General features: G+C 51.9%; 10 protein-coding genes across 10 annotated transcripts; 6 read left to right on the top strand and 4 right to left on the bottom strand.

The window, feature by feature from the left end:
* Window positions 1-127: 127 nt before the first annotated feature.
* ACET3X_008166 (uncharacterized protein) lies at window positions 128-1,191 on the bottom strand (the record flags this gene model as incomplete). Its single annotated transcript, XM_069454309.1, has 2 exons — window positions 128-726; window positions 786-1,191. The coding sequence occupies 2 exons, from the start codon at window positions 1,189-1,191 to the stop codon at window positions 128-130; spliced, it is 1,005 nt and encodes a 334-aa protein (XP_069303768.1).
* A 3,335-nt stretch (window positions 1,192-4,526) lies between these two features.
* ACET3X_008165 (uncharacterized protein) lies at window positions 4,527-6,071 on the top strand (the record flags this gene model as incomplete). The annotated part of the gene is made up of 4 exons (XM_069454308.1): window positions 4,527-4,547; window positions 4,598-4,780; window positions 4,839-5,784; window positions 5,836-6,071. 4 exons carry the CDS (start codon window positions 4,527-4,529, stop codon window positions 6,069-6,071), a joined length of 1,386 nt encoding a protein of 461 aa, XP_069303767.1.
* A 185-nt stretch (window positions 6,072-6,256) lies between these two features.
* ACET3X_008164 (uncharacterized protein) lies at window positions 6,257-6,877 on the bottom strand (the record flags this gene model as incomplete). Its single annotated transcript, XM_069454307.1, has 1 exon — window positions 6,257-6,877. One exon carries the CDS (start codon window positions 6,875-6,877, stop codon window positions 6,257-6,259), a length of 621 nt encoding a protein of 206 aa, XP_069303766.1.
* A 1,268-nt stretch (window positions 6,878-8,145) lies between these two features.
* ACET3X_008163 (uncharacterized protein) lies at window positions 8,146-8,736 on the bottom strand (the record flags this gene model as incomplete). Its single annotated transcript, XM_069454305.1, has 1 exon — window positions 8,146-8,736. One exon carries the CDS (start codon window positions 8,734-8,736, stop codon window positions 8,146-8,148), a length of 591 nt encoding a protein of 196 aa, XP_069303765.1.
* A 1,330-nt stretch (window positions 8,737-10,066) lies between these two features.
* Window positions 10,067-11,122, top strand: ACET3X_008162 (uncharacterized protein; the record flags this gene model as incomplete). The annotated part of the gene is made up of 2 exons (XM_069454304.1): window positions 10,067-10,580; window positions 10,680-11,122. 2 exons carry the CDS (start codon window positions 10,067-10,069, stop codon window positions 11,120-11,122), a joined length of 957 nt encoding a protein of 318 aa, XP_069303764.1.
* A 980-nt stretch (window positions 11,123-12,102) lies between these two features.
* Window positions 12,103-13,932, top strand: ACET3X_008161 (uncharacterized protein; the record flags this gene model as incomplete). The annotated part of the gene is made up of 2 exons (XM_069454303.1): window positions 12,103-12,468; window positions 12,527-13,932. The coding sequence occupies exons 1-2, from the start codon at window positions 12,138-12,140 to the stop codon at window positions 13,930-13,932; spliced, it is 1,737 nt and encodes a 578-aa protein (XP_069303763.1). The 5' UTR covers window positions 12,103-12,137.
* Window positions 13,933-13,975: 43 nt separating this feature from the next.
* On the bottom strand, window positions 13,976-16,088 carry ACET3X_008160 (uncharacterized protein; the record flags this gene model as incomplete). Its single annotated transcript, XM_069454302.1, has 5 exons — window positions 15,760-16,088; window positions 15,556-15,695; window positions 14,961-15,500; window positions 14,573-14,900; window positions 13,976-14,508 (listed from the first exon to the last, which is right to left on the bottom strand). The coding sequence occupies exons 1-5, from the start codon at window positions 15,947-15,949 to the stop codon at window positions 13,976-13,978; spliced, it is 1,731 nt and encodes a 576-aa protein (XP_069303762.1). The 5' UTR covers window positions 15,950-16,088.
* Window positions 16,089-16,671: 583 nt separating this feature from the next.
* On the top strand, window positions 16,672-18,746 carry ACET3X_008159 (uncharacterized protein). The gene has a single exon (XM_069454301.1). It carries the CDS (start codon window positions 16,988-16,990, stop codon window positions 18,665-18,667), a length of 1,680 nt encoding a protein of 559 aa, XP_069303761.1. The 5' UTR covers window positions 16,672-16,987; the 3' UTR covers window positions 18,668-18,746.
* A 390-nt stretch (window positions 18,747-19,136) lies between these two features.
* Window positions 19,137-20,902, top strand: ACET3X_008158 (uncharacterized protein; the record flags this gene model as incomplete). The annotated part of the gene is made up of 3 exons (XM_069454300.1): window positions 19,137-19,196; window positions 19,249-20,005; window positions 20,070-20,902. The coding sequence occupies 3 exons, from the start codon at window positions 19,137-19,139 to the stop codon at window positions 20,900-20,902; spliced, it is 1,650 nt and encodes a 549-aa protein (XP_069303760.1).
* Window positions 20,903-23,718: 2,816 nt separating this feature from the next.
* Window positions 23,719-25,116, top strand: ACET3X_008157 (uncharacterized protein; the record flags this gene model as incomplete). Its single annotated transcript, XM_069454299.1, has 2 exons — window positions 23,719-24,093; window positions 24,145-25,116. 2 exons carry the CDS (start codon window positions 23,719-23,721, stop codon window positions 25,114-25,116), a joined length of 1,347 nt encoding a protein of 448 aa, XP_069303759.1.
* Window positions 25,117-26,770: the final 1,654 nt, after the last annotated feature.

Below are 26,770 nucleotides of genomic sequence, written 5' to 3'. Positions count from 1 at the left end.
CTTACCGCTTGTGATAGTCGTGTTGGTGTCTAGCTACTATCTAGGTGCTGCGGCTCGTGCTCTCAGGCCGCTCCAACTCAGTCGTTCCGTGTCAGCACAAGGGAGCTGTCTGGAACCGTGCCGTACTCTAATCCAAGTAGATCATTTCCAGCTCCTCAGCCTCTCCCTCTATCTGGTCTTCATGTCTGTCATCATACCTCTCCGCCTTGTTCCTCCTCTTGGTCAACTTTGTAACCGCAACATACTTCTGCATAGCCTTTGTGCCTACGCCGATGATCCTGCCTGTATGTCTCTCAAAGCCTGCTTCTGGTTTCTGTAGTATATCCGCCCAAGTCACGCCCTTTCGCTCCATGGCCGGATCGACTGCCTGGTGCCATGCTTTGATCGCGCCGGCCGCAACATCGTACTCTAGACCCTCAGTACCCTTGAACGTTGCCATTTCTTCTGCGAACTGTTCGAGCGTGCCAAATGGCTTCACGGCGTGGATCCTCTCAACGAAGAATTCGAGTTGCGATTCCCACGGCATGTCACCATGGGAGATACCGTACTGTACGCCAGTGATGTCGAGAGCGGTCTGTTTTCCCGTGGACGGCGAAGTGACGCGCATGCACCAATGGTTTTGGTAATGTGCCAAGTCGAGTTGCTCCCAGGGCTGTACGGCCATGACGGTGCACTCAGTGAGGGCCTTGAGGCGAACTCTCACTTCTTCAATTTGTACGTCGAGGCCTGATGTTCTCATGGTCAATGGTATTTCTCTTATCATTAACGGGTTTTGGTAGACGTACCTGCGAGCAGCTGGTCAACAAGCTTCTTTAGAAAGCCGATATCATAACAAGGAGTGATCACTAGCACCTTCTCTTTGGCTGTAGGGTTGCCGACGAAGTATTGCTGGGGGAAATCTGCGAACCAACCGTTCTTCCGCCCAGCCTTTGTCGGATCCTCAGTCAAAACAGTGAGGCCGTTGTGTCTTGTGGCAAGGGAAATGCTGGTACAGAATCTGCTCCATGTAGCTTCGCGATAGGCATAAAAGACCTTTCGAAGCACGTAGCAAGCGCGATGGATGCGGACCTCGGGAGAGGCGACTGGAGCAGATCTCAAGACGGCGAGATAGTCTTGGATCGTGTTGTTTAAGCGGCGTCGAGTTTTTGCGTAGTCGTCAGCCTTCGGCAGTGTTAGCTTCTGTTTAGGCATCGTGTGAGTTCACGCCGCAAAGGTTGAGTGGGTTGAGGTCTTGACTGAGATGACAGTCATCACACGGGCGTTTGCTCGCGTTGTTGTTTCGGGCTTCACCATGGCGACGAAAATATTTAATAATAAACAACGAAAATCTAAACACAACATCGCTGTCAGTAGCCGTGGATATTGCGTAATCTAAAAAAAATTCTGGCAAGCATAATTGTATGGCACAGTATCTAGTTGTCTATGATAACATAACAATCTTTGAATAACGGTCTACAGAGTGGAGCTCACTTATTTCACGTCGTACAAGCTATCGGGTTGCTATGATGACGGAGAAGTGCTCTAACAATCACCCGGTGGCTTTTCTACAGAAGTACGGCGCCTCGATCCACGCTGCTCTGTGTCTGTCTCAAAGAAGAATCGATGGCTTGCGGCGATCACAGCGCTTCGGCGCTGTTGCTGAACCATTGTTTCAACCCGCTCTTTGTAATTTTTATCGACCGCTTGACGAGATTTCTCACAAGCTCCTTCGATCGGACTGGAAGTCGGGGATTGGACCGAGTCTGATCGCTGTTTCTTTGTGACGCGGGCAAGAGCAGCCAGACGGTCATCAAGCCTCACAGTCACAATGGCTTCTTGCGGATCAATCCGGTATGCCTCGTTCGAACCGATGAAAAAATGTATAAATGACTTTCCTTCAGCAGCATACTTCCCACACGGACAGTCGGAGGGAAACACAAGTTGTCCGTTTTCAAAGGCGCCGCGATATGTTAAGCCACAAGCACAGCACAGTTGACAATATAGAACCTCTTGGGCTGATGGATCGAAACGTTCCACGGATGGCTCCATGTCGATGGAACGAACTTGTGTAAGGATCTCCGAGCTACAGCAATGCGAGCATACTATGTGGTCGCATCTCCTGCATGTCAAGTACTTGAAGGGATGAGCGCCATCATAGTGCTTTACGCAGTTTTCATTTCTACAGCAGTTATTGCAACACAGCCACACGCCATCATACTCGTCGTAGCCAGACTTGAACTGGCCGTCGTAACGCGCTTTTTCTTCTGCAGGTTTCGCGGCGTCTAGCTGGGCCTGAGTAGGGATGCCAGGGGACTTGGGACCCAAGGCCGTCGTTTCTTTTGCAATGAGTGATGCTGATCGCTTCCGCCTTGTAATCGGTTCTGCTCTTTCTCCCGACGATGCTGCTCGTTTACGCTTGGGATCGAGTTTCTTATCCATGTTAGTGGTTTTGTTGTTCTAGGGATTCTTGCGGAGCCTTGGACGCGATGATGAAGTGAATTATATAGAGTCAAAGATTGCGTCGAATCTGTTGCGTTGTGCGTTACGATACTCTGTGTACGTGTATCGATGTCATATGCGTCCTTTGTTGAGCTGTAGATGAAGTTATGGAACACAGAGATGGGTTCTATGCTGACCCTTTCAACATTGTTGTTGGCAGCTGCGGTATAATGTGTAAATATATAGTAGATTAACGGTAATTGTGAACACTGATGCTGTGAGCGAAGTGGGAGATTGAAATACCTAAAAAAAACTTGGATACTGAGACACAAGATGACACCATTAAGACAATTCTCTTAGGACACTACCTATGCGTGAAGCTAATACGCTCTCATCTGTCGGCCAATCTTCCACTGTCCTGTCTAACTTAAGATCAGAGACCGGCAAACAAAAGGATTGATGTGGTGTTATAAATCGCGTTCTGTGGTCCTCTCAATCAGTCGCAGGTATCTTCCGGGTTCCTGCAACTCAGTCTCGAAGGCGACCTATCGTCGTTTGCAATGATCCAGCGGAAAGCTATCCGCGCTGCATCATCAGCCCTGGCATCAATAAGCTTGACAAAGCTCGCGTCCGGGTCTCTTCGGTATGGCTCGTTGCTTCCAATATGATAGCGTGGCCAGTCTCCATATGAACTGTTGCCACAATCTGCGCACTTGACACTGTAGAAGTCGAGCGTCGTACCTTCCATCTCCGCACGGTGGCTCAAACCGCAAGTAGTACAGACGTGGAGATAGCGGACTTCGCGATCCAGGCCCGGTCGTGGTGCTTGGATCATGCCGTATGGTAGCGGGGAAAGGATCTCGGATGAGTGACATTGTGAACAGATGATTTGGCCGCAACGATTGCAGACCAGGTGTTTGAAAGGAAACGCTCCCTTGTAATGGGTAATGATGTTCTCGTGGCGGCAGTGGCAGCATCTCCATATCCCGTCTCCAATCTCGGCGTCGCTCCGCAAAGCCCGTATAGCAGGGTACCTGTTTTCTTGTATGATGTAATACTCAGTGGGCGCTTCGGCTGGAATGGCTGAGTTAAAGTCGTCTTGCACGCTTCCGGGTCGACCGTTGTCCTTGGAGTGTCGTTCGGGTACTGGCGAGAAGAGATGATGGACTGTTGTCGATGTGCCTTTCCGCGAATCGACTTTTTCGAAGATGCTCGTCAGTGTTGATGTCAAGGCTTTGGATAGTCGTTTGGCGCGAAAAATGCTGCTCTGACGGTTCATGACGAGCTAGGCTGGTCAGTGTAGTCGTCGCGCGGGCAAGGCAAGTGTTGGTGCGCGGACAAGACTGCATCTGATCACAGTGAAGGAACCGAGACTCGACCGCCTGTTCAGTTGCCCACTCAGAATGCAGTGGAGGTGCGATCGATCACGCCTTCCGCCTGCCTCTCACCACGGATCTGGAAGGCAACTGCGGCGGGACTCACTCTCGGCTTTGGCGTGTTTACCTTCGCTCTTCAATCTACCAGGCCCGCGAAGTAACTTGATATATTGAATAGATGTCTCCCTTCTCCTGCTTTTGCTATGTGTCCATCTCAGCATGGTACGTCCGCGCATGTTCATTTTGGCTACGCTGGCGCTGGACGGCCATGTGATGACCAAGTTAGCGTCCTCATTCCGAGCAACGTGTCGAGCAAACGCGTGCTAATAATTAGGTTCACCATTGCGGGACGCGTGGTCATCGGCATGCATAGATTATGTATAGTATACTGTTGTGGTACGCGTCAGCGTAAGAAGTAGTAGTGGTAGATGGACAAGGCAAGTCCCGTCGCGCTGCAGGACACTGAAACGCAGTAATGTCAATCCACTGAAAATTAAGCTGGGAGACGACCATACTGTTAGATGGATCTAAAGTCGAAATGAACAATCTGCAAGAAGAGAACGAGAGAGAGAGAGAGAGAGAGAGAGAGAGAGAGAGAGAGATGGACAAAGCCACCCAAAGCTGTGACGTATCGTTGCCGAACCCTGCGTTAGCGCTGACGCGCGGAGCATTGAAGGTTACGATCTGTCCTCGCGTGCCTCCGCTCCACAATCAACACTCTCCATCACCGCCATGATCCAGGCATTCCTCCAGGCAAGTTTGTGCATAGCCGCTTCCCGATTATGAGTACTAACACAGTCCAGCGCCTGGCCCGCTGGCTCGACCAGCCGCTCTTCCCATGGAAGCGCCTCGTCGTTGGCTTCTCCCTCGCAGAATTCGCCCTTGAAAACTGGCTTCTCTTCCGTCAATACCGCGTCCTCCAACGAACCACTATCCCCAAGGCCCTCGATAAAGAAATTGAAAGAGACACGTTCGACAAGTCTCAGGTACGCGCACATTTACTGCAACCCCGCTGTGTGGAACATGGCTAACAAGGCATGACAGGAATATGGTCGTGCCAAAGCCAAGTTCAGCTTCATCTCCGGTCTCTTCAACCAAATCAAGTCTCTCGCCACGCTCTACTTCAACGTATACCCGCTCGTCTGGGCCGCCGCCGGCACCGTCGTCGCTCGCTATGCGCCCGTCCGCTTCTCCGGTGAAATCACACAGTCGCTCCTGTTCATGTACATGCTGGGATGGATTGATCTGATTGCTGGTCTCGGCTTCTCCTACTACCACAGCTTCGTGCTGGAGGAGAAGTTCGGTTTCAACAAGATGACTGTCAAGCTCTGGCTCACGGACATGATCAAGGGCCAGGCTCTCGCCATTGCTTTCGGTATTCCCATTGGAAGCGCTTTCCTGTCTATCATCAAGGCGACTGGCCAGGGCTTCTTCTACTACCTGTGGATGTTCATGCTGGTTGTTCAGATTACAGGCATGACCATCTACCCGATCCTCATTGTGCCACTGTTCAACAAGCTGGAGCCGCTCAAGCCAGGCAAGCTCAAGGAGTCTGTCGAGGCTCTTGCATCCAAGCTCAACTTCCCGCTCTCAGAGCTGCAGGTCATCGACGGCAGCAAGCGCAGCGCCCACAGCAACGCATACTTCACTGGACTCCCCTGGATTGGAAAGAAGAAGATTGTCATCTACGACACACTGCTGGAGAAGAGCACAGAGAAGGAAGTCGAAGCTGTCCTGGCACACGAACTCGGACACTGGAAGATGAACCACACTTCGCGACTTCTTTTCATTAGTCAGGCGCATCTATTCTACATGTTCGCTCTGTTCTCCGTCTTCATCGACAACCGCTCGCTATATGCCGACTTTGGCTTCCACAGGGAACAGCCGACGATTGTTGGCTTCATGCTCTTCAACGAGATCTTGTCGCCCACCGATTCCATTATCAAGCTCCTCCTCAACATCTGGACTCGCAGCATGGAGTACGAAGCCGGTATGTATACTGATGCAGTTTTAAGTCTGGGCCAATGCTAACAGTTCGCAGATGCCTTTGCCGTAAAGCTCGGGTATGCGCGCGAACTCGGTGCCTCGTTGATCAAGCTTCAGATCCAAAACCTGTCAAGCATGGATGCCGATTGGTTCTACTCGAGCTTCCACCACTCGCACCCGATTCTGACAGAGCGCCTCAAGGCTATGGACTGGACTGGCGACAAGAAGGTCTCAGAAGAGAAGGCAAAGGACGACGAGAAGCCTGTAAAGGCGGCGGATCGGGAGCTGTAGGCGTGCATCTCGATCAGGACTTGTACAATATTGGGTATAAAAGGTCATGGGTACATGACGGCGCAGTCGCAAAGGCGACGAGAAGTTCGTAGAATACAGCTCGAAAGCAATGGCCAGTGTGTCTTTCGAAGTCGTTGCAGCTTGCGCGCAGGTGTATTCTCTCGAGGTCGTGATGCCTGACACCCCTACTCGGTCGCCTTGGCTTTGGCGGCCTTTTCTCTCTTCCTCTGCTGGTCTCGCTCTTTCTTCGCTCTCTTCCGCGCCTCCTTGTCTATCTGGCCATCCGCCGCGACCGGCTCGGCCGCCTGCTCGTTCTTCCTCTTCTTCTTGTCCTTGCCCTTGGTAGACTGCACTTGGGGCTCCTCACCACCCTCCTGTACAACGTTCGTCCTGTCGCCAATCTCGCCAATCTCGATTTCGCCTTGCTCCGCTTGGTATGAAGCTAGATCTTGCCAATCGTCATCGGCGCCCGCCGCTTTCTTGCCCGTCTTGCCCTTTCCACCACTAACAGTGACGTCGGCAGTGACATCCTGCTGGTCGTCTTCCAGATCCAGCGCCCGCTCTGGCTCTTGGTACTCGCCGCGCATACCCGCTGCTACACGGCGCAAGTGGTGCATGATTGGATTGCCCATGGCCCCGCCTTGCGCGTTGAACGCGACGCCGTCTGGTGTGATGATCGCATCGGGGTGGAGGTGTGGGTATGTTTCGGAATTTGAGAGGTACTTTTCGAGGATGGCGGATGCGTCGCTGAGGGAGATGGGCGCGCTGGAGATGTGGCGTCGCGGAGGAGGAGCTTCGAGAATCATTTTGGCGGGTTTGGGTGGGAAGGTACAAGAAGATTGGCGGGTAGCTGGTGTTGTGAGAGTAATGGGGAAGTTGCTAAGGTTTTTGATAGGAAGCCGGCCAACTTTTTGCGCACGGACGGCAACGATTGTGTTAGCTCTGCGGACTTCGCGACGGGCATGCCAAAGTGCACGCTCGCATCTGCGTATCGGGACCACGCCACGACGACGACGGCACAACAGGCAAAGAGGAAGCAATTGCAGTTCTGACACAAACCATGAACGCTTTTCGGTGCTTGAGGGTCGTCGCGCGCCCTGCAACCAGCGCATCCACACTCCTCAGACCACGCCTAGCACCAACATACCAGTAACACATCTCTTCCCCAGACCCTCGAGCCACCCATCTGACCAGCCCACCAGAATATCTACGCCCTCGTCAGCCCGCCAAATATCCCTCCTCACACCCCGGCGCCCCATACTGCCCCGCACAAACACCCTACCCGCAGCCGGCAGCACATCTTTCGTCCCCTCATCGTCCGAGACACTAGATCTCGCCTCAAAAATCTCGTCGCATCCTGGCCTAGGCAGTACACAGATCCGGTGCGGTCCACGTGACACATACAACCCGAGTCATCTGGTGCGGAAGAGGAGACATGGGTTTCTTAGCAGGATCAGGACGAGGAAGGGGAGGAAGATGATTATGAGGAGGTTGAAAAAGGGGAGGTGGAATATTAGTCATTAAAGGCTTGTTTGTAGAGAGGGATGGCGGCGTCAAGTGCTAGATGGTTTCCTGCATCGCTGTTCAGATGCGAGGGGCAGGACCGCTTTGTGTATATTGAATGTACTGTGTGTATGTATGCGTACTCTGCATCTAGAGACTGTACTATACAAGACGAGAGAACAAGTACTCTTCACCGTCGCGACCGCTGATATCTTGAGCCTTCTGCTTGACTGCTGTCGCTACTGTTGAGCCTTGCTGACCAACATGGCATCACCAGCTCCATAGCCATGACTTGACACTCCTCTCTATAAAACCGAAGCCCCCCAATCCTACTTTCTCTCATGTTGATGCTGCTACCAAAAGAAGCACTGTAAGCCGGGCAATCGCCACGCATCTGCCGGATGATAATAGACAGGCTATCGAGATTGCTGTCAGTACCAAGGAAATCGTTCCAGGATATGGTCCGCAGCTTCATGGCATTCCAAGTAGTGCGAGTAAACGAAAGTCGGTTTCAGAAGCATGTTCAAGTCCACGAAAACGTAGTGCCTGAGCGCCGAACATCGCTGTCGTATCACTTTGGCATCGTGGGTTCCGCATCTTCAGTCTTGACCTCCTCTTCCACCCCCTGCGTGCCGTCCTCCAACGCCTCCACGAGCTTAAGCTCCTCATCAACCTTGTCGATCTGCTTCAAGATGAACGCAACTGTTGCGTCTCTCGCCTTGTCCACCCTCTTCAGCGCATCCATAGTCATCTTCCCATAGTCCTGCATCTTCTGCGGCGTCGGCGGCGCAGGCTCCTCATCCTGCGACTTGGCCTTCTTCTGACCCAATAATTTCCGCAGCGCGAAGATGTTGTAATCTCTCTCCTGTAAATTATTCACCAGCTCTTCCCGCTTGGCTTCCTCATCGATTCTTTGTTTCTTGGTAGCCTGCTCTTTCTTCATCTCGGTGTCAGCGACTTTCCATTTCCAAATAGCTTCTTTGGCGCAGTTCTCAATGTGCGTGAATCTTATAGGACCGATGTTTTGCCCACCGTACCAGCGCGCGACTACTACGACGCCTTCAGCCTCCGTGTCTCGTAGTACATTGCCTAGTCGGCCTCCAGCCCACTTTTCGCCATCATCATCGTGGCCGAGATCGTACAAGGTCCGGGATTCTGGCATCAAGGACTTTTGCCGTGACGGTTTCCGCCATGCTGCGATTTTGTGGGTTGCAGTACGGAATTCAGGGAGTGTTTGAAGGACTTTGGCAGATAGGTTGGGAGAGAAGGCAGCTGCGAAACTGGATGTCTGCTCTTGTATTGTTGAAGAGCGATATATTTCTGATGTGAGTTTGGGGGATGGAGAGCGTTCTCTTTTCATAGCCATTTCTCTTGATGGGCTGGTCACACGGAATGTTGTGGTTGTCCAAGTTGGAGAAAAGACGGGTGGTTGGTAAGATGGCAGGGTTGTACACTGGGGTGTGTCGTTAGCGCAGATTCCAAAGAGACGTCGTGCCGAATGGTTAATACCTCTTCAACAGACACCATCTTCATACATCGAACTTCCATCAATTTCCCCATCTCTACCGACTCTCATAGATTATATCTGGCTATCAACCCTGTCTAAAGATCTTCACCAGGTTCACAGCATCTCTTTTCTAGATCATGAGGAAATTCTTAGTGTGCTCGTCATTGGATTCCCCTCAATTATGCGATGTGCATTCATCTTCTATGAATGTATTATCCTGTCACGCTCACATATGATGTGACTTGCTACATGAATGCTGCTGTTGCTCAGGCGTTCTGTCAAGCAACTTTTGATACTCAGGTATGATCAAGCCGGTCTCTTCTCATCGCATCATCAAACCAGTCCTCGCTTGGACACACATCTTCACCAGCGTTCTCTTTGCGCACAGTTCCTCTCTTTGTCATCGCTACATGATCGCTATCTAATCAATGACAAATTTGCTCTCTGGTGTTCTCGCCGATAACGCTGCTGGAACCTGACGGCATCTCTGGTATTTCACTTCGCAGTCTAACGAACACGTCACAAAAAGCGCACGAGATTACGAACTGAAATATCTGCCTCGCTTATTCATTATTAGAACACCCTACTACAAATTGATACCCTCATCAGGCGAGCGTCTCTTACTGCTAGCGCGCCAGAGAGTATATAGGCAACGATATCTGACCTTCGACACTGTCCCTCTGCCACCCACTTCCTGCTTCAATATCACCCACAACTGGTCCATAAACACTTTCCCTTTTGGCGACTAGAAGTAAGTTCATGCAGATTGTTGGGCACAGATCTTTCGCCCTCAGTCGCGGCACAGTTTTCTTTTGTCCAAGCGATCATTTCGCTCCAACCCGCCAATCCGCACCCGACGCGAAATCTCTTGCTAACCAATTAAGTTGATTGACAGGCTTGAATACTACTGTCAAGGTTTTCAGTGCATCCTCTCCAACAAGCGTAAGCTTTGTAAACCGATTGTTCATAGGGACCGACTGTCACCATGGGCCGATTCGACACCCTCAACAGCGAGACCAAGGATCTGGTGGAATGCCTTCTTCCCGCTCTGGCAAAATCCTTTGGCCTCACCGACTGCAAAGACATCATCCCCGAAGACATCCGCATGCGTGCTTGGGACTGTGAGCGCCGCGACCACATCAAGGACAAGACTGAGAACGACCCTCGCAACTGGGGTGTGCAGTTTCTCAAAGACCTGAAGGCTATCTCACGAATCAAGAATGGCAATCTCGAACAGTTTCAAGCTGATCTGCGCGCAAAAGTGGCTCTTCATGAACCCAAGCATCCGTGGTGTCGTCTAGCCGATATCAAGGAGCTCAAGCTTGACTATGAGCATCCGGAGCGCCTGACCCGGATCGTAGAGGAGGAGTCTTCTGAAGAGTCTTCCGAAGACCCCTACTTTGAGGAACTCGTTGAGCCAGATCAACCCAAGGGAGCCAAGAAGCGACGTGGCAACCACGAAATCTACGAGGCTCGCGTTATGCAGAAGCGCCGCAAACGTAAGTCAACCCCTCTGGCGTACCACAAACGACCCAAAAGATATGCAGTCGTTCTTTGTGAATCGTTACATACAAGACTGGATTATTGACATTAAACAGAGCCACCCGCCCGTCTTCGCCGCTCGGAGTCTGGCGGCTTCCAGCGTCATGACAAGAACGCTAACAAGCGCGCCCGCCTCATTCGCACCAGCGCCACTCCTGAACATCAATGGCCTGCGATCCGTCGTCCCAGCCGGACCGTTTTCACTGACGAGGAAGACTCCGTTAGCTCTCGCGGCGGTCGTTCTCGTCTTGCCGGTCCGACTCCTGGAATGTCTGAGTCTCCTGGTCCCCAAGGAGGACACTTGTACCCCATCGAGATCATGGATACATCCAACGTGCCTGTTGGGGTTCAGAAGCTCCAGGCTGAGTTGGAGGTTGCCGAGGCTGAGCTCAAGGCTGCTCGTTTGAAGTTCCAGTATCTCCAGGCTAAAGAGCAGGCTGAGAATGAGTCCATGTACAGTGGCAGCGGTACTCCGGAGATGCCTCACAAGTCTGGTTAGAGCCGTTTCGGCAGATCTTGCTGCGGACTTTCGTAAGTCCTTGAATTGGATATGGGCCGCGTCTATGGTAAAATAAGTGTATGTGCAGTGTTGGCGGGACGTTCATGGCGGAAAGTACCAAACGGCATCTATGGCGACAGCAGTAGGAGCTACTATCGTCGCTGACAGGGGCGATTCAGATTTCACAAGGCTTGTTTCTCGGCCGTAGTTCATCATCCCTCTCTTATGCCTGACTTCGTCCTCGATGCTGTCTGTGTGATGCGTGTCGAAGGGATCCATGGTCAATATCGCACATTAGCGCTTACTGCCCAATCTGAATTTGCGGATTCTTGTCTTCGCTATCTTTTGCTGGTGTGAGTATCGTGTGCCTCGCAGTTTCTCCTCGGTGGATGCAAGGTTTTGGGCGTTCAAAGAGGATGGAGGTGGGTACTCTTTTGCTCTCAAGTCGAAACAGCGTCATGCCAACCAACTCTAACTCTTCTTTTTGCGCGCAGTAAAGGGTTGAACTTTGCGTTGTTAACCTTGCGCAAAATCAAATGTCCTCCATATTTAGGGGTTGTTTGTGAGCAATGTGTCTTCAAGTCAGCGTCACTAGTATTCGTTTGATGTGTAGTTAGCTATGCAGGGAGGACGTGGGTACTCCCTGTACTCCCTGGCATCTACATGCCTGTCGCCCTCGGTGGCCTGTTCTCTGGCATTCTCCTGCAGAGTGCTGCTCTCGAAGCTACTGTAGGCACATGACGTGTAGGTCAGCTTACACCTCTAAGCGCAATACGAGCGGTGGCCCGTCTACCCCACATCTCATCCCTACGGCTCAGGTACGCGTTGCGTTTCTAGACTATTCGGCACGACTATTACACCACTCGCACCTGCCTGTTTGGCGAAACGAGCAAACCCAGTCTGCAGGCGGACCAGTTAGGAACTGCGCTCCGTTAGCGCCAGCGCGTCTCCGCAAGCCTTCCCCAGATTGCCTGATCATCCCGACACCGAGGCTCCTGGTTCTACAAAAATTATCATGCACGCAACAGGACCCGTTACCATGGAGCAGCAGTCTCAGAAACGAGTATCGAAGGCATGCGACGCGTGCAAAAGGAGGAAGGTGCGGTGTAACGGGCAAGCGCGTTGCCAGCAATGCGCACATCTCGGTCTGCGGTGCATCTACTCACCGTCCGGCAAGCAAAGGTCTCAGGGCAAGAGAGGCCATATCATCTCAGAGTTCAGAAACCAGACCTCCACACTGCCAGCCATATCGCCTCCAATACTGCCTGCTCATTCAGGGACGCCCACCTTTCAGACACCGTACAGCCCCATCTCGCCGATAATTGACCGCAATGGAGACACACCGAGTATGTCGTGCCGGTGATTTTAACCCCAATGAAAAATGCTGCTGCTGACTCAGGTCAGCATTTCCATCGCCATCGTTTACATCGCAGTACACCAAAGCTTATTTCCTCGACCTCATTCCAGACTATGTCAATGGGGTGTATCCTGTACATCCAGTCATTGCCGAATATGAGCTTCGGCAGTACATCGACGTGATGGACAACGATCCAGATGTCTGCTCGTTCGTCTTCGCTTTTGGCGCTTGTACGCTGAACCTTACGCGGTATGGTGACCACAGGACAGAAGAAGTCGTCCAAACCATCGAATGTCTCATGGACCACTCGATCGACACCATGAGGCGAACGCACAAGCATTGTCAAGTGTCCGTTATGCGAGCGGTGCAGTCAATGTTCATCCACAACTGCCTCATGAGTCTATCCGGTAGCGACAGCGCGTTTTACTACATGCGAGACGCCATCACAATCATTCAGCTGTTGCGGATAGACAATCCGGAAAATGTGGCACAGCTATCCCCTCCCGAACGATCGCGGAGACAGCGGCTGTACTGGCAAGCGTACATTCACGAGCGATTTCTAGCTATTTTAGACTACCGGCGAGCCATTTTGCCACCGCTTTACACCCTGCCTGAAGACGATCCGACCCTGCCGATTCAAATTCACGAGGGTTTCAACCAGATCATTAAGCTTTTCCGCATGCTCGATACGGAGTTCTTGAATAGTTGGCTTGATTCCCAGGGGGGCAGCGTAACAAGCACCTGGGTCGAGGCCAAGTCGCGCGAGCTTGAAGGCGACCCAGAAGCCGACGCACGAGAGCTGGCCATGTTGTCGATGATGCAACGGGCCGATTTGTGCATCACCCGTGAGTGGCTGCGCACGTTGGTCTGGCGCTTAGCTATGAGCCAGGCCCTCCTCTCTTCCCGATCTTCGAAAGAGTGTTTGTCGCTCTTGTTCCCAGTGCGACTATCACAGACGTTGCGGCAACAACTATCCAGCATGTCGCGCCAAGACATCGAAGTACACGGAAGCAGCATCACCCAAAAGCTCTTCGAAATTACAGACACCATTGCTGATGTTCTGATCCATGTCCCCGCAGCAACTATCGATGAAACAGCACTACGAGTTGACGATTTCCTTTTCATCCTGGACTTTGTCTTATTGATTCCACATCTTGATCAGACACGGCGCGGGATCTTACAAGAAAAACTATTACGACTGCAGACCATGTTCCCTGAAGCACTGAGCAACGCGAGCTCGCCGAATCTGCCTCTTGGCAGTCCCGGTGGTACGAATGACCCCTGGTACCAGGTTACACAGTCCAAGACAGCTGCAGGACTAGAAGATTTAGCCGACGAATTGGTGCAGACCCAGACACAAGAGATTCCAAGGCTGGAGGCGAGAAATGGGCAGCTAGCCACTTGGAACAGCATCTCACATCGCCTGTCGATGCAGGTCGCTCACGTAGCTTAATGAGGTGCAGCATTGAGCAAGGATTCTGTTCAGGTGGTGCTATCTACGCAAGTAAATAGATCCTTCCTTCAAAAGCAGCCAACTTCTTCTCCTCGCAATCATTCACACTGCTAACAAGCAGGTCCATCTTCTTGCCCATCACGCTCTCTGGAAACACCAGATCTTTTTCTTTGTCCGTGAAGTTGCAAATGCACACTGCCTTCTTCTCATTCCATGTCTTGCTGAAAACAAAGAAATCTGGGCTCTCCACGTCCAGATCGTCGTACTGGCCGTGGACAAGGAGATCGTTGTGCTCCTTGCGCACCTGCAGCATACGCCTCCAGAAGGCAAGGACAGAGTTCTTGTCGCTTTGTTGTTGGGTGGCATTGCATACATCCGCATCCTCGAGGGGCCGCATCCATGGCTTTGCGGTTGCATCCGGTGGCGAGAAGCCATTGTATGGTGCAGTCGACCAGCTCATTGGTACACGGGCATGATCCCTGGCGAGGTGCTGAAGCGACTTGTGCGCATCTTCGAGGGCTTTGGGATCGTTGTTTGTCCGCGCAGCTACCATTTTGTAGTAGTTTGAAGATTCGACTGCAGAAGTGAAGATACAAAGTTAGCGAATGCCTCGTACGCATTCCGTACAGTCACAACTCACCATCTTTGTACTCGCTCATATCCCAGGTCAGAGGGAAGTTGGTCATGCCAATTTCTTGGCCCTGGTAAATGAATAACGTGCCGCTGAGTGCTGCCATCATCAATGCGAGCATCTTGCCGCCTGCGACGCGGTGCTCGGGCGCATCAGAAGTGAAACGTGTGATGGATCGGGCTTGGTCGTGGTTCTCGAGGAAGACAGTAGTCCAGCCATCCGAGGGGGAGCGAATTAGATCTTGTGTGCGGGCAATCGCATGCTTGAAATCTGGGAGCTTCCAGTTCTTGGGTGTGGTTTGGAATTTGTAGGGACCTTGACCGACGTCGACGACATCCTACAAGTATCGTCAGTTGGTGGAGTCTCTCATGATTTCTTTGTGTTGTGATTTACATACGAATTGGAAGACCATGTTTAGCTGCTTCTCTTTCGCGCTGACGTACTCTAGTACCCTCTTCATATCGGGTGTGTGCGGGCATTCGCCAACTGTCATGGCATCATACTTCTCCAAAATCTCGTTCATCTCATGCAAAAACTCTGCCATCCTTGGACCATTGCAATACTGGTATCCAGCAAACTGCCATTCCGAACCCGGATCAGTAATTGGGGCGTCTAGCATCTCACCCTTGCTGTACATGTTTACAGTATCAACACGGAATCCGTCGACACCACGCCGTAGCCAAAACTCCATAGCGGACTCGTAGATGGCTTGCCGAGTCTCTGGATTCTCCCAGTTGAGATCAGGCTGTTCAGGACAGAAGAGATGGAGGTAGTACTCTTGGGTGTGTTCATCCCATTCCCACACACTCCCGGTGAAGTTGGAGACCCAATTGTTGGGGGCTTTGCGCTGGCCATCAACATAGCGAGCTGGTCTCCAGATGTACCAGTCTCGCTTTGGGTTGTCTTTTGACGAACGTGACTCTTGGAACCATTTGTGCTTTGCAGAGTCAGTCATGTGCGGGTACTGACGGGAATGAACAGTCAAGACATACCTGGTCCGAAGTGTGGTTGACCACCAAATCTAATATGATCTTCATGCCTCGTGAATGTGTCTCGGCAATCAGTTTCTCCATGTCTTGGACGGTACCATAGGGTCTGTACACGTCCTCATAGTCACGAATGTCGTATCCCACTGGAGTTTGGGCAGCACAGTCAGCGCATGTATCGTATGTACTTGGTACGAAGACGTTGCTTACTGTCGACTTGGGGTGAATCGTACATGGGACAAACCCAGATGACGTCAACACCAATGGAGCGGATGTAGTCCAGCTCTGAAATGATGCCATTAAGGTCACCAATGCCATCGCCATTGGAGTCTTTGAAGGAGGCAGGGTATATTTGGTATACGACACTATCCTTCCACCAAGGCCTCTGAGGGATAGTCATTGTGTTGCTGCTGGATTGTTGTGTTGTTTGTAAAACGCCTGGCCACGTATGTATACCTAGGTAGTAAGGGTAGTACGCAGCGTCAAAGAAGGCAAGCGTTCGTTCGGTGGCTTGCAATGGCACCAGTAGCTTTCTTATAAGCGTCTTGCAATGTCCGTCTTATCAGATGCTGGGAGATGTCGTTGAGATCTGATCATGGGATTTTGCACGTGGAGATCCCCGCCCTGAACGCGGAAGAATTCTCGGCAGGATTGTAGAGGCGCTCATTCGCTGAACATCGGACCGGCTTCTCTGGAGCTGGAGATCCCCACAAACCTGAACGATAACTTCCCCACAGATGTTTTCCCTCGCATGCGGTCCCAACGTTCTTCTCCCGCGCATCCAACACTACGGGAAATAAGCGAGGATGGGCGCGGGGAGAAGGTGGATACGCGAGCTATCGATTCGCCCATGGGCACGAGCCGACATGCAGCGAGTAACATGAGGCCCTAAGAAATGCGCCAGCCCTGAGAGCGGGTGCACAGTCGCCCCTAGCATCAAAGCAAACCTTGAAACCGTCAGTTGGTTGCCACAGGTGTGGTATTATCCTGCCTCTCTGCGTTCTCGGACCGAGAATCCTCCAATCAGCGCGGCATGTTTTCGATCGAGAATTTTCGACGGCACGCCCTCGTCGGCGGTCCTGTCCAGCTACAGCCTAGCCTTCCAGCCATGTTCTTGGGGATGGTTGCGCGAACAACATGGCCTCGACATCTGCAAGAGTGGCGTCCCTCCCCGCATCCTCTGGCTCACTCCACCATCCCCAGCTTCTAACTTGGCACGAGCCCAGTCGATACATGGGTGTTGCGTGTCTAGAGTCGTCAAGTCATATAAGTAGAACGGCAAGATCCACCAAGAGAGATCACCGTCCAGCTTCAAGTCCCATCAGCTCCACGTTCAGGGGAAGCCTGGGTCTGACCCACAGAATCCTTTTTCACTCTCCTGATATACCCACAATTGTCGATACGCTTCGATCTCGTCGCCTTCTTCGACACGGCCATCATGTCGCGTCGTAACAGCAGCGTCGTCGCCATCGACTCCGAACAGGCACGCCGCCTTTCGCTTGCCGTCCCGGACATCAAACAAGTCGCCCACGATGCCGGCAACGCGACTCGATCAGAGCAGCAGATGACCTTGCGCCAGGGTATCAAGTTATACCCAAAGGCCATTGCCTGGTCGGTGCTACTCTCCGCAGCCATCATCATGGAAGGCTTCGACAAAGTCTTGATTGCCAATCTGATGGCAGTTCCTGCCTTCAAGCAAAAGTTTGGCGAACAGCTCCCCAATGGCGATTGGGAACTCACCGCTGCCTGGCAAGCTGGCCTTACAAACGGTGCATACGTCGGAGAATTCACGGGTCTGCTCTTGAACGGTCTCCTTGCGGACCGCTTCGGGTACAAGAAGACGATGATTGGCGCGCTGTTTGCCGTCAACCTCTTCATCTTCATCGTCTTCTTTGCGCAGAACATTGTCATGCTCCTGTGCGGTCTCATCCTGTGCGGTATCCCATGGGGTGTCTTCCAGACCCTGACCTGCACATACGCTGCCGAAGTCGTACCGGTTCCTCTGCGCCCAATTCTTACCACATACGTTAACCTCTGCTGGGTCATCGGTCAATTCCTCGCCTCGGGCGTTCTCAAGGGTGTAGCCGACCGCCCCGACCAATGGGCATACCGCATTCCATACGCTCTGCAGTGGCTCTGGCCGCTCCCTTTGATGATTGGCATCTCGTTCGCACCTGAATCACCATGGTGGCTTGTCCGAAAAGACCGCTATGACGAAGCGAAGAAGATGCTGATGCGCCTGACATCGCCGGAGAAGGTACCCGACTTCAACGCCGACGAGACCATTGCTATGATGCGCCACACCAATGCCATGGAGATGGCCGTATCTGAGGGTACTTCATACTTGGACTGCTTCAAGGGCACCGATCTGCGACGGACTGAAATTGCCGCCATGGCATGGTTTACACAAGCTTTCTGTGGAGCGAGTCTTATCGGCTATTCGACTTACTTTTTCCAGCAAGCTGGCCTTAGCGACGATGACGCCTTCTCCATGAGTCTTGGACAATACGCGATTGGTGGTGTTGGTGTCTTCATGGCCTGGATCCTGATTCAGCGTGTAGGCCGCCGCACTCTGTACGTTTACGGCGATCTCGTCATGGTTGTGCTGTTGTGCATCATCGGAGGACTTGGTTTCATCCCGGCCGGCAACATCGGTGCGCAATGGGGTATCGGCGCTATGCTTTTGCTTTTTGCCGCCGCATACAACTGCACGGTTGGGCCTGTCTGTTACGCCATCGTCGCAGAGATCCCATCCACCCGTCTCCGCCAAAAGACAGTCGTCTTGGCCAGAAACTTCTACAACATTGGTTCCATCATCGGCAACGTCATCACCCCACGCATGCTGAACCCTGGTGCGTGGAACTGGGGCGCAAAGAGCGGTCTCTTCTACGCCGGAACTTGCTTTTGCTGCTTCCTCTGGGCGTTGTTCCGTCTTCCTGAGCCGAAGGGCCGAACTTACGGAGAGCTCGATCTCCTCTTCGAGAAGCGTGTTCCTGCCCGGAAATTCAAGAGCACAGTCGTTGATAGCTTCCATGTCAGTGATACTGAGAGCGAGTATGCTGAGAAGAAGGGTGTCTCGACGCATCTGGAGCAGGTCAATTCTAGGGATGCTGCTTGAGTTACTTTGGGGGTAGCAGAGAAGGCTTGATGATTTGTAAATATTATGTGTGATGAACTTTCCAATCTGTTGTATATAGAAGACATTCTTTTTAGTAATCTAAGACTTTTTTTCCAACACCAGAAGACGTTGTTTTCAGTGTGATAGAAGACGTTCACCCTGCTCCAATATGATCTGACTTTAAGTGTGTTCAAGCTTTGTTGCAGCAGTAGCATGCAATAGTTGGGTCTTGGGACGCGGAGCAGGGATGGCTCGCTACGGTTGCCCAGTTATGGTTTGACCTAGTCTGTGGTTCGATAGCGGGGTAGCACAACTGGTACCTACAGTGCCTAGGTGATTCCTTCGACCTCGCTTGCTCTCTCCAGGTACACCGTGGCGTTCCTTACCCCATTAATGTGGGTGAGAAATTAGTGGTGCGGGTCCGGACAGCGTCGCATCCTCACTGGGCAATTAGTCATCCTTCATCACCATGCCAAATGTTGGGAGACCCTCTCCAGGATGCAAGACTTGCCGGGACAGGAGAATCAGGGTATGTAGCGCAATTGCAGTCAGGCGTCCAGAGTACTAACCTGCTGTTCAAGTGCGACCAGAAGCGGCCCTCATGCTCACAATGTCTTCGCGCAGGCAAAGAATGCCATGGATACCGGGATCCGGTGTCGCTGATGTTCAAGAACGAAAGCCATGTCGTGGCGAAGAAGGCAGAGAAGCGGTACGAAGAGCTTGCTAAATCAAAGGAACCAACAACGCCTTGGAGACGTGGAGAGCCCGCCAAAACTAGAAGCATGCAGAGAATGTATCCGGTGCGGATACCGCCAAGTGCTGGGACGATTGTGCAACCTTCGCCAAACGTCGACGCCCGAGCCCAAGGCTACTTCCTTGCCAACTATGCAGGTACTGCCGACTTTCCCCAAGGAGGCCAGTTTGAGTGGATCCCTCAGCTCCTGTCTCGGCCAGATGTCGAGGGCAGTCTTCGCGAAAGCTTTCGGGCTCTCAGTCTAGCTGTCTTCTCCAATGCAGTCAAGTCTCCTGCCGTCATGCAGAAAGCGCGTATTGCATACGTTTCCGCGTTGGAAGAAACCAACAAAGCACTCATTTCGCACGAAACAGCCGTCAAAGACAGCACCGTGGTCTCCGTCATCCTACTCGGCTTGTACGAGGGCACGAGATACACAGACAAGAGCTCTATAGCCAGATGGTCCAAGCACGTTAGCGGCGCTTACACGTTGTTCATGCTTCGAGGCAAGTCACAGTTTGATACAGAGCTCGGGCGGCAGATATTCTTGCAGTCTTTAGGCGTTGCGTTGTTCTTCACGCTTGAGTTGGGGACGAACATTCCAAGTTAGTACAGCCCTTGTTTGAATTGCACGTGAAGCAAGTACTTACTTCACAAACGAAATTCTAGAAGGCGTGCAAGAGTTGTATGGCCAGATACCGACAGGCGGGGGATTTCAAGAGCTCGGAAAGAAGTTCATGATGAGCATGCTGTACCTCATGCACGCTGTTGTCAAACTCAATCAAGACAACAGTCATGCTCCGGTTGACATAATCAACAAGGCCAGGAAGCTCGACCAAGACCTAGAAAATATCAAGGCACTTCTACCAGTAGCATGGCATCCCATAAGGGTACCTCTCAACACGCCCTCGGATCACTACTATGGGAATCTATACAGTCTCTGTCTCCATCCCGTCATAACGCAGATGTGGAACTATACGCGGTTTCTTGCGATCAAAATACACGAAATCATAAGAGCGAATCTGGTCAGGCTGTGTGAGGAACCTTCGTCACAGAACTTCGATTTGGCATCGCTAGAAACGTGCATAAAATATGAGGAGGACATGCTGCGGGCTAATGTTGCGGCAATCATTGCTGCGGTGCCTCAAATTACGGGGATGGTGCCATCACCCACACGGCCTTTTGCACCTGGGAAAGACACCGAGGAATCTCCAGAAGAAGATACCATGAGAGAACCGGGTACCTTTATTAACTCAATCGTCTCCCCAAGGCTGATGCAGATCATACAGCCAGTATATACTGTGGGCACTTCTATGCTCATTACGGATGAGCTACGGCAGTGGATTATAAAGATCCTCCATTTTGTTGCATTGAGGATTGGATCGAGACAGGCAGTCGTGCTCGCAGCTGAGCTACAGGAAATCAAAGAGGCTGAATCGACGGTAGCGCGTGATCGCGAAGACATAGCTGAGTGGATTACATTGGGTTCTGGAGTAATATGAGGGTAGACAAGGGGCAAAAAAGGAACTATCTCAAATCTTTTCGAGACAACTAACGGGAGTTCTGGAAAATAAAATGGGTGGTGGAATCTTCTTCCGACTCAGGACTCTATACTCCTCTCACGCAAAAGCGTGCACGTGAAATCACTTCTCATGGTCTACAAGTCCTTCTTAGCCTCAGTGCTCTCAGCTTCACTAAAACCCACTCGTGCCAGAAACGCCAGCCTCACTAAACCTGCAAACAACGTGATTCCAATACTCCCCCAATCTTCCGCCCTCCACGTCCCCATATCTAGTCTCCCCTGCTTAGATAGAGCTTCCCACACCGCCCAATAGTACGCCAGATCGACAACGAAGCAAGACAACTGGACAATGCGCCAAACGGTCATGTCATGTGTGTATCGTAATAGAACAGCAGATATGATGCCAAAGTTTAGCATAGCGCCGCCACGCTGCTTCAGGATCATAGCGTGGCCGATGTCTGGGGTGGGAGAGGGAATGTGTGACGAGAGGACAGTCGTGGGCATGAAGAAGTCCATGGTTGCGCCCCAGGCACATATTGCGGGGTCGAAATAAGTAAAGAATATGCGATAGAAGGCGGGTATAGAGGGTGGCGTGGGCTGAGACATGATTGCGAATGGTGATCTGATCTATGCCTCAAGATGTCGGACACGAGCAAAGCAGCGTCTTTACGAGACGGAGGTATGTAGACTGTCCGTTGAGACTGGTGATAGTGCGCGTAATAGTGTGGATGGAATGTGCGATGCAGAGTGTCCCTTGTGCTTGGTCACATGTCAGCTTTGCGCCCCACATTGGTCGCTCTAACCTCTTCAGTGCTGTGCATAGCGGCACAGCAACCTAAGTCACTTGTGATTAGATTTTTCATATACCAACACATTCCATAGTGCAGACGGGCTCCACCTTGATCCTTCAGCTTCGAACTTTTTGTTGTGGTGATGCAGCTCGTTGGTGACCGCGATGACGTAGCGTCCTCCCGCCTGTACCTGCACAGGTATCTTTCTGGATCGCTCACAGTTGGGTACGTCCTGCCTACCCTTCTCCACCAACTTCAATGACAGAACGAAAACTTACAAGATCTGTCAATGTCTCAAGGGAACCAGCCTTTGGCGATAGTACTACCCCGTGTGTCTGGGTAGCTAGCGCGGATCATCACGATGTTGGGCACCTAAGGTGTCGTCACGCCACGACCAGATGGATGCTCCATGTGGAGGCCATTGCGTCCTTGCACGCCTCGCAAATTCTTATCCACTTCAGAGACGAACTCACTGTGCAGCACAGCTTTGGGGGCTTGTCTCAATCTGTGGCAAGACTTCCCAGTACCTCGATCTCCAATGTTGCTCGTCCGGGGCCGTTCCGCTTCTCTCGCTCGCACGGCGGTTATTCGAAACTGCTGAATGGGCACATCATGCAAGAGGCGTAAATCTGCCCCGCCCCATTGATTAAAAATATTCCCGAAAATCAACTCAGAGACATGTAGGTTGCGGTCGCATAGCGAAGTTGACGCGCTCGTCACAGCTCGATGCGGGAACGGTGAGCCAGCTGGTACGGACGGGCTTCGCGACTCGATCTAACCTTGAGAATGCGATAGAATCATGGATGCATCCAACAACAACGGCATGCGCCAACACCTGAGCGCTCTCACTGCCACGAGACCCGTCACTACTACTAGTGCGTTCCGTAGTACATTCTCGAGCGAAGAACATGCCCCCTTCCTAGGCCTGCGATGAGAGGCCCAAGGCGTCCTCAACAAGGTGAACATCGTCAGAGTGTGCCACGCATGATGAACATGCTCAGGCGGTCAGAAGCTTATTTGGAAGTGTATTACTCCTTTCACTCCAGTCAGCCTTATAACGGTTTAAGACCACTTAATGACTGGGAGTTGCAAGGTTCGCGAGCGCCGCGAAGGCTGAGTTAGAGTCCGAGCGAATGTCAACTTTTGCAACTCCACCATCGCGGACCGACCGATGCTGCCTGCGACCTCAGGCAACTCTATCGAATTTACGGTTACGTCGATGGTCCCTGGCTAGGAGCCTTCTCGCATACAGTCTCTCGGCACGCATTCAGGTTTGCATTGAGGTGGCATTCCTGCTGCTGCAACCTGCATCACGAGAGTCGCCTCCGCTGCGGTGCGCGAAAGCCGTGCCTTGCATTATCACCCCAACTCAGCCTGCGATAGCTGAGCTCGACCATTTAGCGGCATTTCTGAGATTAAGGTCCGGCGGCAAAACGAGATAATTCTCTGGAGAGGGCAATTCCTTGATCGTCGACCGCCCCTAATTTAACCGTGTCGGGTTAGAGTATTCGTCGCTTCGCCCCGAAGAGACTGGGCATTCGGTCTAATGATGCAATGTTATTGGCGAACAACAAAGAATGCCCATGGATAAGTGGGTATTATGACAGTTATGGTGCCCAGAAGAAGGTGGTTGACGCGATAAAGACACCAATGTACACGGAATTGCGGCAAATGTCCGTGATGACCCTACCACACTCGCTCTAGTAAGCCAGGCAGTACTGCGGCGTTGGCCGTTTTCCTCCCCTACTTTCGGTTCTTCACGAGCAAGCCACATCCGCTTCACACGTCCCAATGCTCTACGGCACGGAAGGCCTACTCGTTAAGCGCCGTCGTAAGATGGAGGACATGTTCTGCCTACACGATGGATCAGCTAAGATGGTGGCGTGGAGCTGGGGGAGTTGGATTGATATATAGCTGCTCACTGGACTTTTAGCATGAAAGTACCTCAAAACGAAGGTTCTCCATGTCAGCAGAGCAATTCTCAAAGCTCTCTCTTGGAGAGGATATGGTTACAACTCGTGCCGGGGCCGCAAGGGCAGCAAGAGCTAGTCCACAGTCATCAGAGCACTCCGACCAAGACCAACCACTGCCGTCAGTCGAGCCGACCGTTTCGCCGACGCCTTCCCTGGTTATATCGACAAAGCATCTCCAGTACAATGTTTCGGCTTTCGATTCCGACCTTCGAAGGCGGGCCAAGAAAGGACTAGAAGGTGGCGAGATCAGGTTGAAGTACTGCGCAGTCTCGGAAGACGAATACAGCCCAGGTGGTAGTCCAAAGAAGTTCTTTCATCTTGAGGACGACATCACCGTGGCGATGGGTGGAGAGCTGAGGAGGCCAGAGTGTACGTGTGGCGCCAATGAGAAAGGCCTCGCGTGTAAGGTATGACTACCAGATCATCACTATCGAAACATGACTAAGAAGAATTTCAAGCACATCTATTGGGTCGGAGATCAGATCATCTCAACTTCCCCGGACGACATGGTGAAGACACCACTTCATCTTTCGCCTGACGGCTCGAAGATTGAAGATGTGAAGCCTGCGGAGATACTCGATACCAAGGGTTTAGCCAACATCGCTAGCGACTTGAAGTGGGTTTACCAAGACAACAACTTACCTGGGGACAACGATGATCTCAAGGAAACAGTCATCGACATGTTCTCCTGCTTCGAACCCCATGACGCGCTTCCTGGAGAGTTTCGACATCCTGAGTCACCCTTGACTTCGGAACGATCAAAGAAGTACCAAGAGCTTGCAGATCTCTTCACGCAATACGCAAGTAGGGATCCCAGTTTGTACCTTCAGATGCGCGAGATCATCGATGCGGGTTTTGAAAGCCGCGTCTTCTTCGAGAAGATTTTCAAGCGCATCGCGTTGACTTTCGATGCTCTGGATGAGTACATTGCCAAAGGACCCAAAACCCATTCTGAAGGCCCGCCTCGGTTCGATGTTTCCAGCTGCGCAGAGAAATTGACATCACTCGTCGGAGCCATTGATGACTTTTATCAACGCCAGACTGATGTCGAGGATGTGGCTGCACGGGCGGCGGAGGCTCTTGTCATGATCCTCGACCGCGTCACAGACCGCAATGTGAATGCATACGAAGGCATTACATGGAGTGGCATGGAAGGTCTATCGGATCCTGTGCAGAGCAACCTCTACGTTGCACTCATTGGAGCACAATCAGACGACGACCATCCATTTGTCCTCGAAGCGCTTGGGTCTTTGCCGCAAGAAGACGTAAACCGCAGCCATTGGACAGTGTTGCAGGACATCGAAACCAAGCTGCTAGAGGCTGATGCGCCCGCTCGTTACATGAATCTCTTCCGCAACATTGTTTACGAGAACCGCAAGAGGCCGGGCTCCGCGGTGCGCGAACGGGAGCCGAAGCGGGCAATGCAGTAATCCCGGTCGAGAAGCGGTGTGTCTTGCGGTCAAGACAACCGTTGAGCGTGTGGTCGAGCCGCTCCGTTATCATTTTGCTTTTGTACTGGCGTTGGCGGCTTTTTGCATTTTTTCCATTCCTTTCCTTCTGGCATTTTTCGTCTTTTGATATCTTCACGTCTTTCCTTATGACGTTACGGCTGTTTGCAGCGCTAGCTGTCACTTTCTTCTTCTTTACTCAAGATCGTCGGACTTTGGTCTGTCTCCGCCGGCCTTGGTTTTATTGCGTTCTCTCTCATTCAAGGCCATCCGACTTCGGCTATTGATACGCCGGACGATTCTGAAACTCTTCACTTCTTTCATTTGCTTTCTCTTCGGCCGGTTGCTCCCCGGAACTTTAACATCACTGGTTTTATCACGGGCACACTCGATGTGTCTTTTCTCTTCTGCACGCTCCTTGTATGCATAGTTTGAGCAATATAATTTACGCTACAATTTACCGTTCGCATTGTACGCTACAAAACCCATTGGTTGTGAACGTAGTGTAAAGCCGGGAAGACTGGTTTAATGATCTGATGCAGCCATTTGGGACATTCTTGAGTATAATCTGGGATGATAAACCTAAAGCAATCAAGTGCGACACCTAAGCTGCAGACATCATATGATACGGCTCCGCATTCATACAGTGCCAAGGTCCGGTACAGAGAGATACCGCGGAACTGGGAGCGTGGCCGACGGCTGAATGACTCGAAACAAGACCGGAATGCACGAAGTGGATCTGGCACATCCCATCATTGAACTTTGCATTCCATGGGCCTTTGCGTATCGTCAAGTGCGGTAAAAAGTGACCTTTTGTGTACTATGCGCGTGACGCGTGTGGCACATGGAAGCTAATATAGATCAAGCTCCATGTCGGTCTGAATGTCGGAACCGATTTCTTGTAACATGCGAGATAGCAAGTCGGCATCGGACGTCTTCAGGAGCCAATCATGCAAAACTCAGCTACATGTCGTTCAAGGACCCTGTCATTGGGGCGTGTAAGTGGCCGGTGTGACGAGGCGCTAAGTTCGAAGGCGTTCATCTGGCTTGCACACGGTGTTGAAGGAATGTTTGTTGTTTTGTAGTGTATCTGGCCTCTGACATGGTGGGGTCGTCGTCCGGTGGATTTTATGATGTCCACTCGGACTAGCGATAAACCTTCCGCTTTTGCTCATGGCTTCTGGGTCGGCGCACACACAGTATGGCGCTTGTTGTAAGCCCCCGCAACATGCGACATGTTACAGAGCATGTGTCTGCCAGGTGTTCCGCCGTCTCCGCATAGCATAAGCATGCGCTGGGGTCCACGTGCAAGACGCGAACAATGTGGTTATATGTATAGTACACGCTTGTCTCAGAAAGGCTCAGAGTAGGCGTAGCGACGACAGATCCATGAGTGGTTCGATTTGTATGATGTGTGAATGGCATAACCAAGCACACACGGAGATGAATAAGTAGAGGGATCTGAGTGGCAAGCTGGCTCATACCAAGCTTATGCTAGCTAGGAACTTACCGTGTCCGTGTTGATCGTGATAGTCGTTGTGGGCACGACAAGGTGGATCGAGTGCTCGACTGCGGGGAGGGCAGCGGCTAGGCTCGAGTTGCCTGTGGATGTGGTTGGGTGGCAGGTGAAAGGGCC

The sequence above is a fragment of the Alternaria dauci genome, chromosome 8 (assembly GCF_042100115.1).
Source record: "Alternaria dauci strain A2016 chromosome 8, whole genome shotgun sequence".
Taxonomy (NCBI): domain Eukaryota; kingdom Fungi; phylum Ascomycota; class Dothideomycetes; order Pleosporales; family Pleosporaceae; genus Alternaria; species Alternaria dauci.
Note: the sequence above shows the minus strand (reverse complement) of the source record. Positions and strands in the feature narration are given on the sequence as shown.

What these genes read in the sequence shown, in the direction of transcription:
- ACET3X_008159 (XM_069454301.1), top strand. Translation starts at nt 16,988, where the DNA reads ATGTCGCGTCGTAACAGCAGCGTCGTCGCCATCGACTCCGAACAGGCA.